Here is a 21,166-nt window from a genome sequence, read left to right as displayed (position 1 = left end):
TGGTGAAAAAAACACAGCGCATCTCGGCCCATGATTGTTGTGTTTGTTTTAATATTGAATTAGTTAGACCATCTGGTCCTGGGGCACGGGGTGTGCTAACTCCGTAAATCAGAGTCAATATTACATTTTTGTTGAAGTCTATCGACCATGGTTTGTCTCTTTGCCGTTGTTTCAGAAAGGTTTTGATAGTGTTGATTGGACTATAGATGTTTTCAAAGTGCTGGACCCATTCAGACTCATGAATTGGATTGAGTAAATCGGCACCTCAGTTATTAAGGTCCAAAAGAAATTGGCATTCTTATTATCTATTGCCATTAGCATCTGTTCCGAGTCCTTTTGGTATAATAATGCTCTATGAGATTTAACCCATTGTCGATATGTGGTCTTTATCTTTTTTTTCTTTATGGCTCGGAAGATTACCAGTTCTTTATTTAAGGATCTTAAGTCTTTTGCTAGTTGCTTTTTCTGTTTGTGAAGTTCAGGATTGAATTGATGTAGCCTTGTGACTTTGTTTTTTTATTTTGTGTCTTTGTTTTCTCGAAAGAGCATCCAACAGGCTTCATATTCAACATTATTGTTTTGTTCTTCTTGCCATTTTTTAATCGCTGCTGTCAATTGCGGAATAGTTTTTGAAGATAATTGCAATCTGTTTAAGCCGTTATATACATTGACATTGTGAGGCCAGGTATTTGTGTCCTCTTTGCCAGGTTCTTGCCAAATGTTTTCAATGCAAGTTAGAATTAATGCTTTATGATCGCTTTTAGTAGTTTCCACAATCCTTAAAGATGTGATTTTTGCAAATGTTGAGGCATCAACGAAGAAGTAGTCTAAAGTTGCTTTGGCATTGTAGAATGACCAGGTGATTGCTCCTTGTAAATCACCTTTTACATTGCCATTTGCCATATGTAGATCTCTTATTTGCATTTCACTTAGCCACTTCTTCGTTTGTGCCTCTTTTTGACTATTTTGGTGCGGTTGTCCTTTTGAGCTTGACATTTTATAACGGACTATGTTCAAGTCACTGAAGAGGTTTATGTTTCCAAATTCTGCTCTTATATCATCGATGTGTTCGGTGACCGCAATCAAAAAATCTTTTGCTTTACTATTCCAATAGAGATTTATTATCACTCAAGTGAGTTTTCCCTTGGACATTTGTTGGTCATGCTGCATTATTGTTATTTTCACCAGCGGAAAAGGAGATGAAGCTCTCACCAGTCTTCCAGGCAGGCTGTTTTAAACAATGGTGAGTAGTCCTGCCGATGGTCTCCCCTTAAGGTCTTTGTAGGCTTTATTCAAGTAACAAGTGTGGACGTCTAGAGTAGGATTTTCTTGCAGCCAACATTCTTGAATGCAGATGACGTCCGATGTTAACAGTTCACAATTAAGGTTCTCAAAAAGATGTTTAAAACCTTGGGAATTCCATGAGGTGATCCGGAATGATACGTTCTGGCATTCGATCTAGTTTTGATCGGAAAATGTTAGAGTAGCAGCAAGCCAATCCCAGGACTTTTCTTGATCAGCTCTCGTTTCCAAGGGAATTGCGTTTAGTCCATCTTCTACTGCATTGTCATTTGGTCTGCCTTTTATCATAATGTGCAGGGCATTTGGACCCCGCAACATAGTTGGAGAAAATCTGATTGGTTTAGCCCTACATCATCCTCTAATTGTTCTTGGGATGGCAATCTCTTACTTGATTGAAGTTTTTTTTTCCGGATCCAGTTCTTTCTGAAGTTCTTTATCATCATTGGGACTGGATTTCAAATAAAAGCCTAAGGTTTGCAGCTCATCTGTGGCTGATAGTAGTACATTTGTGATTGATTTAGTTGCGGGGTGTCAGCAGATATAATCCGTTTCTGCTTCTTTCAGAAAGGCCACGATTTTGATGTCTTTTGGTTCCACAACTCGGAGTTGTGGAACACTGTGCAGTAGTCTCATGAGGTTCGACCTGTTCATTATCAATCCATCTTTGGCCTTTAAGACCCGCTCTAATAAGAGCTTAGGTGTATTAATCGGCTCATTTTCTGCTGCTCGAGCTAGATGTTTATTCTTCTGGTCTGTTTGATTTTGTGTTACAAACGCAGCGCTCCGCATCTCTAGGCGTTTTGACTGACTTAATCGTTCTTGATTTTAGTGGTCAATCATCAAGTCGAGTACTTTGAGCTGTGTACTTGTTTTTCTTTTTTTCGCCTCTAGCAACTCTCATTTTTGTTGTAGAGTTACAAAGTGGCATATATCTGCCTCTAAGCTCTGTGCTATTTGAATGTCCTCTTTGGTTTTCTGGATTTCCGTTTCTATATAGCTTTCATCTTCATATACAGATAATATTGACAGCCGTTCCTGTTCTCCTTCTGTAAAGTCTTCTTTATTGTCCTCAAGATGATTCACTTTTTGTACAAAATGTCTTTGACTTTCAGATTGTTTTGTTGTTGGTTCTATGATGGCATTCTTATCTGCCCATTTTGTTTGATGTTGCGTCAGGATAGGGTCTCCTATTGGTTTTAGGTTGCGAATTAAGTTCTCAGGGCCAAATTTTGTCATCATTTTCCATTTTGGTAAATGTTTTGGCTTTTTTAAATGAGCATCTGGAACTGTTTTGCTGGTGCCTAGCTCTTTCCCAGTGGACCCATTTTGCAACTCTGAATCAAATATGAAGAAAAACTTCTTTGTTTTGCCTTGTGGTTTGATTCTGGTCTTGTTGGACATTTGATGGTGCCGCACAAGCTTCCATAGTTGCATTTGCTTTTGAGGATCTTGGACCAGAGATTAGTGCCTGTTGTTGTTCAGTGGGAGCATTGTGCGGCAAGATTTCTCTTGTATGTAAGATTTGTGGTACTTTAGGCGTGAATGCATTCTCCACTTTTGATCTTTCGTTTCGTAATTCCTGGGAATCATGGTTTGGCTCTGTGTTTATACCTTTGTCCTCTGTAGTGGGGATGCCTTTAGTTGTTTGAGTTTTAAGGAGATTGACTGTGTCGCTGAAGGAACTCAAAAAGGATCTTTTGTCATTTCAAGCATCTTCCATCAAATCAATGAGTGTCTTGAAAATTACGTTTTCGGATTCCTCTCTAGCTATCCTTTCCTTTGCTGCCTCTATGTAGGCCTCAACGAATATTAATTTTGATTGCATTAAGGCCAATAAAGTGGTCTGGTCTTTATAATACTCATGCAACGCTTCGTACAGTTTGAGGAAAGGGGCCAGGGTTATGGTTATCATTGAGCCTATGGCGGTTTGTAAATTAGAACTTTGCTCTGTCTGTGACTGAACTTTTTCATCTGATGGTATCTTTTGCACACGTCCACCAAACTTTGGGGCTTTTTGTTTCTTATTAAACCATTTGTGCCTTTGCTGATTTTGTTTCGTGGGTGTTTCATCACTTAAACTTTCTGAGTCTTCAGTTGCGGATGTGTCGCTATAAACCAAACCAGGATTTGTATTGCTTTCTTCATTATGTGTTGCCAAGTAAGTGTGCCCTGTTGGTGGTGGCTGTCTGATCTTGTTAGGCTCTGTTTCTAGGCAGTATCCTTCCATGTGTACTACAGATTTTGCTTTCTTTCCCTGAGCCATTTGTAATGTCGATTTGCTCATTTCCACTTCTCTTATCACACATTTCACTATTCTTGAGTGAGGAGTGGAAGTATTGGTCGGCATATGTGTCCTCAGTGGAGATTCCTCTTCTCCTAGATTTAATTCATGAGTCAACTCTTGTGGACACTGTTGTCTTTGATTTCTTTCTGTATTTGTTTTTTTAATTGAAATCCTCTGGAGGAGTTTCATCATGATCAAATTCCTGCTTTTCTTTTCGATGTCTCTACCATATTTGAAGCAATCATCGCATCACATCGGCCTGAGGCCAATAATAGGTAATTATCCTGTATTTCTTGCCAAGCGTTTTCATTTCCTTGCGTGTTTGCAAGATTTTCTTGATTCTTTCTTGTAATTTCCAGTTGAGTTATGATTATCTCTTTTGGCTTAAAGTGCCATTTTATTTATTTTGATTCTGAAAGCGATTTAGCTCGGTTTTCTTGTCTCAAACCATGTGTTCTTTTCCTTTGAGTCTCCAAGGCGTTACTTGAATCTTTGTCATTTGTGAAGAGCCGTGTGTCTAATGGTAAGTTTACCATGTCATGGCAGCATTTTTCAGCATCTCAATATGTGGTGCAACTGCCTCTTGAGCCTTAGCATTGAAATTTGTTGCTGAATTTTTTGTCAGAATTTCCTCATTTGATCTATTCAGGGGGTTTGTATTGTTTAGAGGAATTTGAATTAACTGCTGCATTGGTGATTTGAACATAAAATTGCCCTGGGCATCAACATACATGGGCGAGTCAACACTATTTTCACACGTGTATTGTTGTAAATTCTCGTTCAGTTTTGTATGTTTTGTGGATTTGAAGTTTGCCTCCTTAAATGGAGCACAGAACACTTCTCCTACTTCTCCCTCGTTGCACTCCGTCAGACCTTCGGAGCTTACTGCCCCTCCCCTCCACCATGGTGTGCTGCTCTGTCCATCACTCGCTCGGCTACCACGCGCATGCGCAAGCTCTTCAGCGAGTGATGCCGCGAGGCCTGCGCGGCCTCCCAAACCTGTGAACTTCGCGGGGCTCCTTGCGGGTGTTGCATAGTTCCTGCGCAAATCAGCTGAGCAAATGTTTGTGTGTGGAGGGTGTAAGGGGTTGAGGCTAGGCGTACCTTGTTCGATGTCCAGCAAAGCATCGGCCCAGTCCCCTTGTGCTGGGTTTGTCATTGTAGAGAAGGTGTCTGCTGTTTCATGTGTGCTTGGAGCAGAGGCGTCCATGCTTGGGGCATTATTTGTATCCGGCTCCACAATGATGGTAATTGGGCACTTCTCAGCCACTTCAGTGTCGTTGAGGTCAGTGCTGGGTTGTTTCATCCGACTTCGTTTTCTAGGCGCCAGATTGTTGGAAATTATTTCTCTGACACCCTTCGATGAACACTCTGCCAACACTCCGCAGACGCTCCGCCTCATAGTGTAGGCTTTATGGGAAAGATCTCCACAAAAATAGAACTGGAAAAAGTACTCAAAAACAGGAGCATGGGGAACAGACATCCTCACTCTTGCAAATCTGCCACACTCTGCCAAAACTCCATGGACGCTCTGCGTCAGAGTGTAGGCTTAATGGGAAAGATCTCCACAAAAATAGAACTGGAAAAAGTACTCAAAAACAGGAGCGTGGGGAAAAGACTTCCTCACTGTTGCAAGTCTGCCACACTTCCTCATGTGTGGATATCCCTTGTAATTTTCTGTTCACTTTAAGATCATTTTACACTACATCCTTAACCTCTCTATTCCACTGCTGAGAGTGACAGACTGCTCGACATGGCTACCAATAGGTGAGCAAGGACAGCCGAAGGAGCCTTGCTTGCCCAGGTCGATGATAGGTCCCACCCTTTACCTTATGCATTAACAATTCTTACAGAAGCATATCAATATAAGATAGTGGGCCTCAATACATGTTTACTGGTGCAGAAATAATGTGCTGGTATTCCTGTATACCAGCACGTTTCCGCACTAGCAAACTACAAGTTTGCTGGTGGGGGGCCTGATTTATGCTAAGTCAGGCACCACACCAGCAAAAAACAGCCGGTGTTACTACCACAAGTATTACCGGTGCCGGTAATACTGACAATCCCCCCATGGAGTCCTATCGGACTCCATGGGATGGGAATTAACCACCCTTGCCGGCGCTTGGAATCTGTTGGTAATTCCGGCAGTCCAAGTGCCGGTAATGGTAATTCCGTCTGGTGGTTTTGCACCAGGTATCCCAGTGGGATACCACCAGACTTGTAATGAGGCCCCGTGTGTGTGACATTTTAAAACATATATTTTCTACTATTTCTTTGAAGAGACGCATAGACCATTAATGAATTGCAATGGAAAAAGGTACATCTTCTGTAAACCTGAACACAGACATTGGCTGGTGTTCACACTTTAGAGAGGACTGGATGGAGGCAGTAAGCCAAGAATACAAAAAGTGAAATGAATGTGACATGCAAGAACAGCATGTTTGAACACAGACTTCGTGAGAAGAGAATTTTAAACTGCTTTTAATACTTTGTTTTACATTTCATTAAACATGTTTACCTCAATTTTGGGAAGGTCTGGACCATCCATTTGGTGGAGCAAAGGTTGAGGAAATCCTATTGAGGTGAAACAAAAACAGGATTGTAAATACATTTGTAAATGAAAAAACCTTTACATTTGAATGTCTAACCTACAACAATGTACACAAATATAATTCATTTTTAACAGAGTAACAGCTTTTGCACATATGAATGCAGCATTGGTATATATGCAGAAGATTACACATGCAGGTTCCGGTGTATTGTGAAGGCCCGAGGCACCCAAAATAATGTGCTAAAGTGCAAATGGCCACTAGTTTTTTGGTGCATTGGATTCTTGAAGCCAGTTTAGTGCAAAAGAGGTAGCTTGATTATGATTCTTGTCTGATTTTAAGGATACGTAGCTAATGTGGCCAGAGTTGTGAAGCGATGGGGTTTAAAACCCAGCAAAAAGACTTGTGTTGTCTATATACAGGTAATTTTTATTTATTTATTTATTTATTTATTGCATTTATTACTCGCCCAAACCCTTGGGTACCACGGCGATGTTACAGACAGCTTGGTTAAAACATTTCTTGGACTTTGCCAATCGGGCGCAGTGCATGTGAATACAAAATAATCATACACAAAGACATTAAATGCAGGGATTCAGTACAATGATATTTCCTGAAGCATGGAGGGGGATATTTTAGTCTTGGTTAAATAGCCACGTTTTCAGGGATTTCTTGAAACCTGAGAATGTTTGCTCATTTTTGATGGGGAGGGGAAGAGTGTTCCAATATGTGGGTGCGAGGTATTGGAAACTACTGCCTCCTGCCTTGGTTGTCTTGTAGCGGGGGATAGTTAGGAGTAATTGACTGTTAGATCTGAGCGGCCTCTTAGATACTTTTCTGGTGATGGCGTGGTTGAGGTAGATGGGGACACATGAGTGGATGCATTTGAATGTGACGCACAGAGCTTTGAATGTGACCCTGGCTTTGATGGGGAGCCAGTGATGGTTTCTTCTAATATTTGAGATATGATCTGACTTCCTTATTCCAAGGGCCGCCCGAAGGGCTTTATTTTGGATAAGCTGTAGTTTGTTTAGATTGGCTTTTGAGGTACCCAGGTAGAGTACGTTGCAGTAGTCGAGCCTGGATAAGATTAAAGCTCTTGCCAGCGTGATACAATTGGTGGGTGTCAAGAATTGGCGACTGAGAGCAATAAGTTTTGCGGTGTAGGATGTAGAGGAAGAGAGGGCGTTGATGTGCTTGGTCATGGTGAGGTTGGCATCAAGGTAGACACCTAGTGTTTTCACTTGTTTGAGTACTGTTATGTTTGTGCCATCAATGTTGATGGATGAGTAATCAGGATGTAATGCTTCTATTTTGGATTGGGAGCCCACAATGAGAACCTCAGTCTTCTCATCATTGAGACAGAGGCTATTTAGTGCCATCCAATTTTGGATTATGGCATATATTTTGTTGATAGTGTCGGTGTCTTGAGTGTAGTCTCCCGATAAGGGGATGAGGATCTGGGTGTCATCTGCAAAGTTGGTGTAGATGACACCCATGTCGTCTAGCGCTGAGAAGAGGAGTTTAGTGTATGCATTGTATAATGTTGGTGAGAGACAGGAACCTTGGGGGACACCAATGGGTACTATGATGGGGTTGGCGGCTTGTTTACCTATGGCGACCCTGGAGGTGCGGTCAGCAAGAAAGGATTTGATCCAGGTAGTAGCTTCGGTGGAGAAGTTGAAGTCTTTCGCTAGTGTGGCGCACAGTTTATTATGGTCTACTAAATCAAACGCTGCGGAGAGATCGAGTAGGAGGAGGATGCAGAGTTTCCATGAGTCTCTGATGGTATCCATCTGGATTTTTAAGTCAAGGAGCGCCGTTTCTGTGCTATGGTTGGGGCGGAAGCCTGATTGCCTCGTGCCAAGGAGGTGGTTTTGTTCGAGGTGAGTTTGGACTTGGTTGTATGCTAATTTATCCAAAATTTTGAGGAGAAATGGGACAGTTGTTATTGGCCTGTAATTAGTGGGCACAGTGGGGTCTAGGGTAGGTTTTTTCAGGAGAGGGGTGACCCAGGCTTCTTTAATACTAGCTGGTACTAGGTTAGTATTGAAGGAAGCGTTGACGAAGTTGGTGATAATGGGGGTGAGGGTTTGAGCGCAGGATTTGACTACTGATGCGGGGACAGAATCGCCTTTGCAGTTGGAGGCTTTCAGTTTGGCGATGGTGTCAAACACTACATTTTGGGATACTGGTGTGAAATGGAATGGGGCGCTAGTGAATTCCTGATGTGGTCGATTTAGGTTAAGGAGGGCAGGTTTGTTGGCTAGTGATTGTTTTTTGGAAGTGATTTTTATTTGGAGTAGTTCAATTTTGGCTGTTAGTGCGTCTTGTATAGTGGTGCACCATTCCTTACTGGGGATGGTTGGGTTTATGGCTGGAGTGGGGTTTTCCAATTCTTTTAGAATGGCAAATAATTCCTTGGTATCTGAAGTAGCATTGCTGATCCTATTATTATACGCATTAGATTTGTAGGTAATAGTAGCTGTTTTATAGGTTTTGTTTATTTCTTGGTAGGCTTTTTCTGCCTCTGCAGTAGGATGCTTTCTGTAGGCATGTTCACACGCGCGTTTGGTTCTTCTGAGGGCGATAAGATCATCATTGAACCAGAAGCTAGATCGCTTGTCTGAACAGGAATGGCTAACAACACAGGTTTGATATATATCCCTTGTGCTGTGCCATCATTACAGTTGTATTAAAGTATACACTGTATTGAACCTACCGGAGACCCTGATGTCAATGTTTAACACTGGCTGCCAATCAATACCATATTTTAAAAAAAGGTTTTTGACCCACTCTGATTGTTATTTCAACTTCTGTGGTTAAGTTTGAGGGCATGTGTTAAAATTGCACTTTCACATTCAGGACTTCATGGAAGTATGTTAATTTGTGAGACCAATAGCTGACCCAAATGTCACTACATTCAGAAAAGGAAAATTTGATTCACCTACTTTATCAATAAATAAATAAATACAGTAATAAGGTTCCACACTGGGGAGATATAACCGGAGCATTGTTTCAGCAGATGCTGACATAGGTCCGTAGGACTAGAGGTACTGAAGCTCAGCTTTGTTGAGATTCAGACACCATCGCCACCAAAACGATTTAGATTGCGGAAAGTGTACTAACACGCAGGAAATACACATGAGCAGGTACAGGGCGGAGACTTGCATGGATTGGTGAAGGGCACAAAGCATGCTTATTATAGGGCTTTATAAGACAAACAGCTAACAGGCTTCATAGAATGCTTGGTGAATACATTGCATGCGCACAACATACATATAGAATGGATGCTTGACATCATTTTCGAAGGTAGGCCTGAATCCTTGCAGGCTGTGTTGGAAGCACAAAACAACAATGCCTCGTGGTTGAATATTTCTCCCTCACCCGAGGCGAAGTGGGGATCACAAACACACACAGGAGCAGTGGGCTAGCCCTCCACCAGAGTGCATCCGCCCTAAGGTAGGCTCCCTGCCTATTTTTAGTCCCCTTGGCTCGCAAATCCCACCCACTGAAAAGTGCTCCTCCTAGCCCCATAATTACACATGAGCAGTGTAAATTATATGTTTATTGAAAAAACGACCTAAAAAGCGCATTCTGAGCATTTTTTCTGTGCCTCCATTGGAACACATGAGTTGTTCCTGCTTCAACATGGCCGCCAACCTCCTCCTTGCCAAGAAGGCGACCACATGACATCCAGGAGAGCCCCCATTGGCCAACTGCAACTACAGAAGGCCAATCAGGCGCCGGCAGACAAACGCCGGCCCCCTCATCCAAAGGATCCTCATCACAAGGAACTTTTCCTGTCTGGAGCCTGTCCGGAGGTACCTGAGGACTGGGCTAAGAATTCTGCCCATTTTCTGGTAAGCTGCCCTGACCCTGCAGCTTGCCCACACCTCCCCAGAACCTAACCTTTCCACCTAATCCCTTCATGCAGTACACCTCATGGGTGCCTCTGCTTTTCACTGACCTTGGACAATTGCTTGCTATCACCTGGTCTATTGTTGATATATAATATCTCACTATAGTATTTAGCGTATTTACCAGTATTGCTTATCCGCTTGTACTGTATCCTCTTGTGCAGCCAACTGCTACCTATTATGCCCTGCCACCATTTAGCCTCTGCCTGCTCCACTTAGAAAATCGAATTTAGGCATTGTATTTTGTTGAACTGCTACCTATTTTGCCCTTCCACCATTTAGCCTCTGCCTGCCCCACTTAGAAAATCGAATTTAGGCATTGTATTTTGTTGAACTGCTACCCATTATGCCCTGCCACCATTTAGCCTCTGCCTGCCCCACTTAGAAAATCGAATTTAGGCATTGTATTTTGATGAACTGCTACCTATTATGACCTGCCTCTGAACTACCTAGCACTAGTCACACAATCCCCCTGTCATTTCTGTCACATACCAGCAGCACACACCAGTTGCACACACACACACACAGCCACGCTCCACCATCATGATGCCCAAGAATGCACCTCCCAATCATAGCATAGTTTCACTCTCCCGCACTCTCCCTCCCTCACTCCGCTCAGCCAGCCTATCAGCCATCCTTATAGCCCTCACTATAATGGCCTCTATGCCTCCCCATATATTCCCAGCACACCTCACCCAGCGCCCGACACTAAATTCACAAATGCCGCAGCACCAGACTACAACATCACACAGTCTCGGCCACCTAGCCTAGCCACCAGACTCTGCAGTCTCAGAAATCGATCACTTCCTAGGTATTTACTCTGCTCACCCAAACCCATCACGACTAGAAACACCAGATTAGGCACCCGCACTGCACCACTACCCCATACTAAGATGAGCATAGGCACTGTCCCTCTCCCCCCACGTCCCCAACATGCCTCTACACTACTTCACACTAAGCTCCTCATTACCACACACCACAACAAGCACACTTCACCACATACTATTACAAACAAAAACATCAAAGGCACACAACACCGACCTCTTTAATGTGCACTACTGAACGTACACTCCCTACCTGCACATGCCCTCGAGATAAATGATCTACTATCCACACTTAATCTGGACTTACTTTGCATCACCGAATCCTGGCTCAATGATGCCTCCTGCCCAGCCATCACACCAGCCCTACCCACAGGCTACACCATCCTTAGGCAAGATAGATGTGATAAGATTGGAGGGGCAGTCGCCCTTATCCACAAAGACTCACTATCCATCAGGAGAATGGCCATCCCATTTGAACTACCAGATGCCCATGAGCAAAACTCCTAAATCCATCACTATTTAGACTGATTAGTGGGATCTGCAGGAAACCCGGGCCTGCCTCTCGGGAGGGTCAGCTGATAAGGGGGGAGCAGAGGACAACAAAGTCTGTGATTTGTACCGGGGAGAGCAAAGGATGATGCCAACTCTTATAAGATTATGATGAGGAGGTATGAAGGGGGCGCCTGTGTGTCTGGGATGAGAAAAGGGATGCTTTATTCGCAAGGACCAGACTGACCTCGAAGTTATCCACTGAGATCATGTTGCAGACCAGGAGCACATCACATGATTAGGTCTCAGGGCAGGGCAGTGTTTTCAGAAATGTAACCACTCATTTTACAGTGACCCAAGGTGAAGAGATTGTCACCCATGTGTGAAGATGTTGGAGTCGGGGAAGACGCGACCAATGAAGTAGGGGTCTATATGTGATTATTAGCATGTTAATAGGCGCGAGCCAATGAGGGTGGGGGATGAACACTGTATATTGAACACGTCATGATTGACGATTCTTAAAGTTATATGCTGTTTGCTTTGAAGAAGACAGGGTGCTCTACGGCAGTGGACTTTTAGTACGCTGTCACCCATTTTCCTTTTTGTATACAAAATAAAGCTCTTGTTCTTCCCACAAAAGTGTGCACCAAGCCTTTTTTCTTAGAGGCTTGTTCTTTTTTGGTCTGGTTGTTGGGAGGTTACTTTACAAATTGGTGACCCCGACATGATCCCAGTCTCCCCCGCGAGGACGCAGGATTCCTGGCCGCACATCCAGAAGGGCCGCTCCCACCTGCATCGTCCAGTCCCTTTCATGCACCTTAGTGAGGTGTACAGGATCTGTGTTATCAACATTCCTGTCTGTTCCTTTGAAGGATTGTGCAGGCCATTGAGGGGACCTCATGACAGAGGATATCGGGAGAGCATGTAGATGTAAGTGCACCTTTTGTGGAGAAAAACAAGTGAGGTAAGGGAGGGGAGTGTGAGTGCTTGAGGGCTTGTGGAATGGTGTGAGCACAGCGAGTGAGGAGTGAGTGGAAGGTGTGCAAGACCACATGGCATTGCATATAGGTTAGTTTTATTGTAATATAGAGGATTGTGATGTAACGGGACCTTTCCTATTTTACTAGGGAAGAAGACAATGCTGTGTAACAAGGAAAAAAGGATACTGTTAAACATTATCAGGGTTGGTCATGGTGGCAAAGCAGGAGATTAGGAAGAACGGCACATAACGTTATAATGCAGGCTCCCAAAACGACGGTTCTTTGTAAGGATGACAGCGGTCTAGTTGTTCCATGCACATCTGACGTTCCTGCGTCTGTTCACATGACTCCTGATAAGGAAGGAATTGTTGCTAGCATACGCGTCGCTACTGTTCATACCGACGCTCCGTAAGTTTGCCACTAGGATTTCCTCCTTCTGATATTGCTAACTTGCATTCTCCTCTGATATCTAACTTCCACCTTTCTTTCTGCCTCCCATACCCGGAGGCGCACTCTCAGGCCGTATCCCGCCTCCACCATAGGTTTCGAGATAGGAGTTCCGCCCTTGTTAGTAAGTTCACTTAAACTTAGCGTCCTCTTCAGCACACTCAATCCTGCCATATCTAACATTTATTCCTCTACTTTTCCGTTCGCTCAGCACCACAGTCCTAATCCTAGTAATCAAACTCTAGGTCATCCCGACACAACCAAGAACGTCCTCATCCCGTTGAGGATCACATTCTGAACATCACGTACGTGTCACTTCCAAACCTTAGTACTCTCCTTTACTCTCAGTCCTTCCTACCTGGCACTTACCTGTTCTATCTTGTTTTCCCGGAAAAGTATCCAATCCTCTTCGCGCTCCAGCTCGCCTAGAGGGACCCGTCCAAGCTGCTACCATCCGTTTCGAAGAGCCACCGCGACTCAGGGTTTTATTCCCCAGGAGGGTTTCCCTGGGGATTCTGCCTCCCTCCTCACTGATATTCAATCCGGGGAGTGAGAGAGAGCAGGACTCCCACGGGGGATTCCTCAATCTCTGCCAGTTGCCTCCGTTGCGAATCACAGTCTGCCCAGGTTAGTGATAAATAAGCCTTTGATTCGACACCAGTTGACAGATACAGATGGAGGTTTGTATATTTAATGGGCCTGGGATCCCTCTGCCAGGTCTGAGGGGGGTGTGAGGACAAGAAGTAGTTGTGGTAGAGGCCCCTTGTGGACCAGGGATCTCCTCACCCGATATATAGCAGGTGTTGGAACAAAAAGTAGTTTTTATTGTGATTTTATTGTTGTTAGCTTTGTTGTGATGAGGGGAGGCTGGACATTTCTGTGTGAGAGAAGATTTGTGGGTGGTGTGAGGAGGTGTGTGAGAGTAGTGCAGGAGGGTGTGCAGGAGGGTGTGAGTGAGGGGAAGGGTGGGGCGTCAGTAGCAGGGAATTGTAAGGAAAGGGGAGGGAGGCAACAGGTGAAAGCAGCCCGCTTGATCGGGGCGTGGCCAACAGAATTATTGTATAATGGTGATAGAGGGGCAGCTACAATGGAGCTGGTAACCCTGTTGGAGTACATGTGTAAAGCTCTTCCCTTGCACCGAGTAAAAATCCTTAAGTGCAATGAATAAGGGCTAGCAGAGACGAAAGGAGGGATGTATAAACCATGGCTGGAAAAGGGAACAAATAGCAAGGATAATTTGAGTCACATGTATACCTTTTTTGGCAGTTAGGTACAGAGGGAAAAAGTTGAAAAACTGGAAGGACGTATTGGAATTGTGGAACATGGTGGAAGATTTGGAGGATGACCATGTCGATCCCCCTAAGACGGTTAATGTGGAGTCCACTGCCTGTGTCTCAACTGCAACCACTCCTACTGCCCTGAATGCTCCAGTACCCCCAGCCCCAGTAACCCCACAGGAACAGACCAATCTATTTCCCCACGAGGGTGTTACCCCACCCGTGCTGTGTCAGGATACACAAATCCTACTTATGCCCCTTTCCCCGCTAGTGCACCCCCACCACCCACACTGGCCCAGTATCATAACCTCCTCAACCCCATAGTGACTGTCATTGTGAGAGCTACAGTGCAGGAAGAAACAGATAGAAAACTGCAGAAGGAGTTGGAAAAAGCGTTGAGAAAGGCGGAAGAAGTACTAGCCAGGTTGACGTTAGATAGAAGAGATGGGCAACAAGCACTTGTAGGGACTGATGAATGGACGGCAGGAGACATTTTGTTTTGATTATATAGTACTGCTATCAAGGATGTGCATATAGAAAAGGAGAAGAAGGACAGAAGGAGAAGGCAGGCAGATAGTTTGGTTTATGGGACAGTATGATCTGATGATGAGTATGACCGCACGCAAGCAGGGGAGGAGGAGTGGGATACAGTGGATGAGTTGGAGGAGGAGGAGATGCCGCCCGTGATTTCCCAGTGAGTTGTGGGTTTGTGGAATAGGTATGGGTGTATGGCAGTGGCAAAAAGATTGTTGGTGAGGAAGAGGAAATTGACTATGATGGTGGGGGCACAGTTTCCATTATTGCATAAGGGGCAGGGGAGGGCCCAGTATATACCCTGAGCCTGCATGGACAAAAATAATTTAATAAAGGTACTCCCGTCTCTTACCACTGGAGCAGGTAAGTGGATATATGCCTTTGAGAAGCAGATGGCTGGTACGACCCTGGCTGTAGGGGTTCTGAGAAGTTTATTTGTTTCAATATTGGGGAACCAGGCTGATGCCATTTGGGTTAAAGCTAGGATCCAGGAATGAAGCTAGGGGATGATAGTCATGATGGGGCTCATTTTAATGACATTAGACCCCAAGTATGGGCGGCGCTGTGGCACACATATCCAGATATGCCTGACCTTCAAGAAATAATGCAGCAGTCAATGCAGGATGATGAGGATCTCGCACAGTATATTTTGCAAATACAGGCAATGTGGAGGGTAGAGATGGGAGACTCCTGGGACCAGGCAATTTTGTTATTTTATTTTGTGGTGAAAAGGGGCCTTCTGAAGAAAGGGCAGAAGACTCTTGACAAAATAGTGGCGATCGCACTAAATGATGGGTGGAAATATAGTCTATTATTGTACAGAATTGCAAATGGTTCAAAGAAAAGGAGAAGCAAACGGCTCAGAGAACGCAGATAGAGGAAGCAAAATTGGTACATAAAAGGTTCACGAATGTTGCGTTGGAACTGGCAGTGACGGCAGTACAGACAGGATAGTTATAGCCCAGAGTAGTCCAGGCAGATGTACAGGTGGCGCCTGGTTTGGGAGGTGAATTCGATTGGAATGGTGGGTACCAGCATCGGTACTAAGGAGTTTTTACATGGGGGTATCAGTGAGGAAGAAGGGGGTTTTCAGGGTCATGCGGAGGACAAGGTGGGTTTGGAGGAATGGGGCCGCGAGGAAGAGGAGCGGGACATTGTTTGACATATGGACGAATGGGTCATTTTTTCAGGGAGTGTAGGCGCAGACAAGTACTTACACATGCACAGCAGCAACCATACCCATATCCGTAGGGAGGCCCGGCCCCATACTGGCAGCCTTACATGCAAGCACCCTCAGCAGTTACATATGTTGCACCACTTTCTATAGCCCCACCTGCTCCCTCAACTGCTCCCCCACCAACATTTTATCAGCTGCGAGCACCAGACTGCTGTGGTGCACCAACATATACTGTACACCTGGAGCAGCAGCAGGGCCATCAAGTGCAGAACAGTAATGCAGGACCCAATGACACAGTGATGTATTATCAAGGGGCCACTGTTGTTGGAGGAAGCCCATTCACTTTTTCCATGAACAAACACATATCCAGACCAGGACAGCCCACATATAGCTTTATTGTGCCCAGTTCTGTCAGTAATTGCCAACCCAGAAGAGGAACCCTTGGTGGGTGTGGCAATAAACCAAGGTTTAGAATTAATCCTAACATCTGACATTGCTCTGGCAACCCTCCAGACCATCACTCTTTACCAGTCAAGCCATTACAAAGGGGTAAGACCATATGCAAATCAGTCTTGGTCCCATCCCAAAAGGGACAGTCCAACCTGACCTGCTTGGTCACATCCCTTCTGCACGAGATCACAAGCATCCCAAACATGTTTCGGCCTCTTGAGCTTCATCAGTGAGGAGTAGCTTGGTTCTCTAGGCCCAGCAGGCACGAGACCCACGTCTGGGTATACCCGTTCCACTCGGGGTGACTATAGCAAAACAAAAGGGATGATGCCTGAAAGGTTTAGAATTAATCTTAACCTCTGACATTGCTCTGGGCAACCCTGCAGACTATTGTTTGTCACCTGCCAAGTCATGACAAATGGGGAAAGACCATATGCAAATTAGTCTTGGTCCCAACCCAAAAGGGGCAGTCCAGCCTGAACTGCTTGGCACATCCCTTCTGCACAAGACCACAAGCATCCCCAAACATGATTCGGCCCCTTGGGCTTCATCAGTGAGGAGTAGCTTGGGTCTTTAGACCCAGCAGGCACGACACCCATATCTGGGTATACCCGTTCCACTCGGGGTGACTATAGCAAAACAAAAGGGGTCGATGGCTGGAAGGTTTAGAATTAATCTTAACCTCTGACACTCTTCTAGGCAACCCTCCAGACTATCGTTCTTTGCCTGCCAAGCCATTACAAATGGGGGAAGACCATATGCTAATCAGTCTTGGTCCCACCCCAAAAGGGGCAGTCCAGCCTGAACTGCTTGGTCACATCCCTCTGTTGCGAGACCACAAGCATCCCTAGACATGTTTTGGTCTCTTGGGCTTCATCAGTGAGGAGTAGCTTGGGTCTCTAGGCCCAGCAGGCACAGGACCCACGCCTGGTCATACCGTCCCACTCAGGGTGACTGTAGCACAACAAAAGGGGTAATGGCTGGAAGGTTTAGAATTAATCATAACCCTCCAGACCATTGCTTTTCGCCTGCCAAGCCATTACAAATGGGGAAAGACCATATGCAATTCAGTCTTGGTCCCACCCCAAAAGGGGCAGTCCTGCCCGAACTGGTTGGTCATGTCGCTTCTGCACAAGACCACAAGCGTTGCCAAACATGTTTCAGCCTCTTGTGCTTCATCAGTAAGGAGTAGATTAGGTCTGTAGGCGAGCAGGCACGGGATCCACATCTGTGCATACCTGTCTCACTAAACTAAACCATTCATATTCATGGTGTATACAGGTGCAACAGAATCATGCATTATGAAGGAGAATTCCCTTTGCCAGGCGAGGTAAAGGACACACAGGGCTCTCTGGGACAGTACAACAGGTTCCTTTTACAAAAGAATTGCCCATTAAAAGAGGCGACAGAGTGATACAGACCCCAATGTTGTACTCCACGATGTCCTCCATTAATCTGCTGGGCAGAGACATCTTAAGTAAGCTAAACATGACCATCTCGTTTACTGAGAGGGGTGTGGTATGTTCGACCCCCAGCATTTGTTCTGTGAGGGTCATGTTGATCATACATGCTTTCAGAAATTAAGCAGTGGTGAGAGGAATACCAGTGGCCCCTGATTTGTTTATGTATGGGATCAAAGTACTTCTTAGTGCAGTACTGCAGGTGGCCAATCAGTATTCGTGGGTGTCCTCTGAATTCCTGTTCAGGGCTGCTCAGCCCCAAGAACTTGTTGCCCGGACTATCATCATGTTTGACATAGAAGGAGTGTTGATGTCGAAGGAAAGTATTGTGTTGATCCCCACAGACCCAGACAGGTCAAAGTTGGCGTAAGATTTTGTGTATCGACCCCAACCCAGCCCCTGAGAGACAAAACTGATAAGAAACTTTTCAAGAAAAAAAATAACAATGGGGAAAAATGATTGGAAGTGTGTGTCCCATGGGAAATAATGGTACAGTATTGACACGCTCCATATCTGCTATTATTGGTAGGGAGCGCTTCCTCATTTGCCCAAGAAGAGTTATCTCAGGTACCTGACAAATTGTGGACAAGTAAGCCTCATGATATAGGCTCCTGCGGAGTGTTGCACCAATTTGTATTACATTGATACCAGGCACAGTGTTACCCAGAGTTAAACAAGCCAGCTTAAGAGGGAATTCATGACACCATCATGGCCCTTTTACATCAGGCCATCATAGTTGCGTACAATTCTCCAAGAATACGGCTATTTATCCTGTGAAGTAATCGAAGGGGGCAAGTTGGAGAATGATTCAGGATTTACGCCCCACGTAATGATGTGGTACAGGCAACATTTCATTTGGTTCCTAATCCAGCCACAATATTGTGTAACATACTGTCAGGAATCGCTGCGGCCGACAAGGTTAGTGGATATACCTACAGGCGCTTCTACTGAAGACCTAAATACATCTCCTCAAGCCCGTTCCCACAGAAGGCATTCTACGTCTACCTCGCTGCAACGGTGGTCGTTGTTCCTCTCACGGTACTTGTTACCATGGCAATGGTGCAAGCGTCTCACTGTGCTTCACCTGGCAGGGAGGAGAAAGCGGGGCTGTTCTGCTCATGTGACAACAAAGACACGTATACCAAAAGTATAAAGCCCGCCCACACGCTGCTGCCAGCGTTTCTAATTGAGGTTACTAGGACTTCCGTGTTCCTGACTTTCATTTTGCTTAAGTAAGAAACTTTTGACTTCGGCAACTGATTTCAGTCAATGGTAAGAGAGTGACTCCAGAATGCGCAGCAGGGGTTCGTGGCACGCCCCAGCCAGTAACTGTTAAGGATATGCACAAATTCCTGGGGTTGTGTAACTATTGCCGGGCATGGATTTTTGACTATTCATCATACACTCAGCACCTGCTGTAGGACCTTAAGGAAGCCCAACAAACAAAAAATACCCTTATTTGGACTGACAAGATGCTCACCAGTTTTCAGGAATTGAATAATGTAATTTCTACGGCCCCTGTTTTAGCAACCCCCGATTATAATATAGAGTTTTACCTTTTTTCTGTCAGCCAAATGATGATGGGAGTACTGAAACAACACAGCTCTATGAGCCTTAAACCTTTGGTGTACTATAATGGTATGTTAGATTCTGCCATTCAAGGACAGTTCACCTGTGAACAAGTGTTAGCTGCAGCTACTTTCGCTATTGAGATTTCAACCACAATTTTCATGGGGTGCTCAGTGACTTTATACATGCAGTATTTGTGATACTTGAGAGGTCCAAATCCATATTGATGACACAGAGGGCCTGGGCATATAAAGTTATCCTGTCTAGACCATCTATTCATATTGTTCGCTGTAAGACAGTGAATCCTGCCACCTTTGTGACACAAACCATTACTGAAGATGATGTCCATGACTGTGTCATGTATGAAGGTCCGGACAATCACATTCCTAAAGCACAAGACTCTGGGCCTCATTACGACCCAGGCGCTAATGGGTTAACGGCACCGTAAAAGGCTGCGGCGCCGTTAACCTATTAGCGCCTAATTACGAGGTCCCTTCGCGGGACCTGACCTTAACGGCTGGTTTTAGCAGCTGTTAAAGTAGGGACCCGCAAAGGGACCTTGGTGCTAAGTACGGTGCCGCAATTTGCGGCACTGCACTTAGCGCCTTCCCCATTCCCATTGAGCCCTATGGGGCAAAAATGGGAATGGGGAAGGGCCATGGCGGCATGGGGAATTACCGCCCGCCAACCTCGGAATGGGGTGGTAATTCCCCATTCCGCCATGGTGGACACCGGCATGGACCATGGTGCTAATAGCGCCATGGTCCTCCACCTGGGTCGTAATGAGGCCCTATGCCTTCGATGATGGAGAGGTGTTTTTGTTGACGAGTCATCGACTATTGATCAGGAGACTTGCCAGTGACATACTGGGGCAGCAGTGGTCAGATTGGTTGATGTAATGAAACCGTTCACTCAGGATTGTCGAGGTGGATGAGAAGAGGGTTTCGGAGAGCGGAGGGGTCTCCAGTACAGCATGCAGCCATCTTAGACAGACTAATTCATGCTCTCTCGCAGCCAACATTTGCCACAATCATTCAGTGTGCCTACTAATGATGGTGACTTCATTTCTCTTGGCAACGAAAATCGTCCAGTGTACCTACTAATGGCAGTGACTTCATTTCTCTTGGCAATGAAGAAATGAACACGGCCGTGAAACTGACTGCACATTTACCAGTACCAGATATGCCTGGACACCCAGCACCTGTTGGTATGCAATTTCAAATACAGATTCCATATAATGCATTACTTATTACTGAAATTATTGAATTACAAGCCCAAGCACTACAGAGTGAAAGGTTAGTGTGGCAAACCCCTACAGACCTAGGGCCTCATTAGGACCCAGGCGGTAAGGGGTTTACGGCGGCGTAAACAGCGCCGACCCTTACCGCCTGATTCCGAGGTCCGAGTGCGAGGTCCTGCTTTTAGCAGGTGTTAAAATCCATGGCGCTAAGGGACCATGTTGTTAATTACGCCACCGTAATTTACGGTGGCGTAATTAACGCCTTCCCCACTCCCATTATGCCCTATGGGGCAAAAATGGGAATGGGGAAGGGTAAATGGGGATTGGGGACTTACCGCCCCGCCAACCTCGGAATGGGGCGGTAAGTCCGCCAACCACCATGGCGTAAACGTAGTTTACGCCATGGTGGTAAAGGTACGACCCAGGCGGTAACTTACCGCCTGGGTCGTAATGAGGCCCCTAGTATGGAGACAGGTTAGTACAGGGAAGGTGGTCATGCCCCAAAAATTGGCTCTAGTAGCATTTGATCTGTTGCACTACCCCTCACATGTGTCTAAGCAGCATATCGTTGACGATATACAAGAGGATTGGTATTTGCCAAATATAAAGGAATTCCTAAATTTGTTTACATCCAATTGTACAATTTGTCAGACATACACCAATG

General features: G+C 45.2%; 1 protein-coding gene across 4 annotated transcripts in view; it reads right to left on the bottom strand.

The window, feature by feature from the left end:
* The window catches only part of NMS (neuromedin S), a 408,471-nt gene that overhangs the window by 130,521 nt on the left and 256,784 nt on the right, over positions 1 to 21,166 (bottom strand). For all 4 annotated transcript variants that reach the window (XR_011283347.1, XM_069635595.1, XM_069635594.1 and 1 more), the window contains exon 2: positions 6,105 to 6,160. Coding sequence is in view for 3 of the 4 variants with exons in the window: in XM_069635595.1 (XP_069491696.1) it covers positions 6,105 to 6,160 (56 nt within the window). In the remaining variant the exon portion in view is untranslated. The remainder of the gene's footprint in view (positions 1 to 6,104; positions 6,161 to 21,166) is intronic.

This window comes from Ambystoma mexicanum, chromosome 7p, assembly GCF_040938575.1.
Source record: "Ambystoma mexicanum isolate Mex_15411 chromosome 7p, UKY_AmexF1_1, whole genome shotgun sequence".
Lineage (NCBI taxonomy): Eukaryota > Metazoa > Chordata > Amphibia > Caudata > Ambystomatidae > Ambystoma > Ambystoma mexicanum.
The sequence above is the reverse complement of the archived record's forward strand: the minus strand, read 5'-3'. Positions and strand labels throughout refer to the sequence as shown.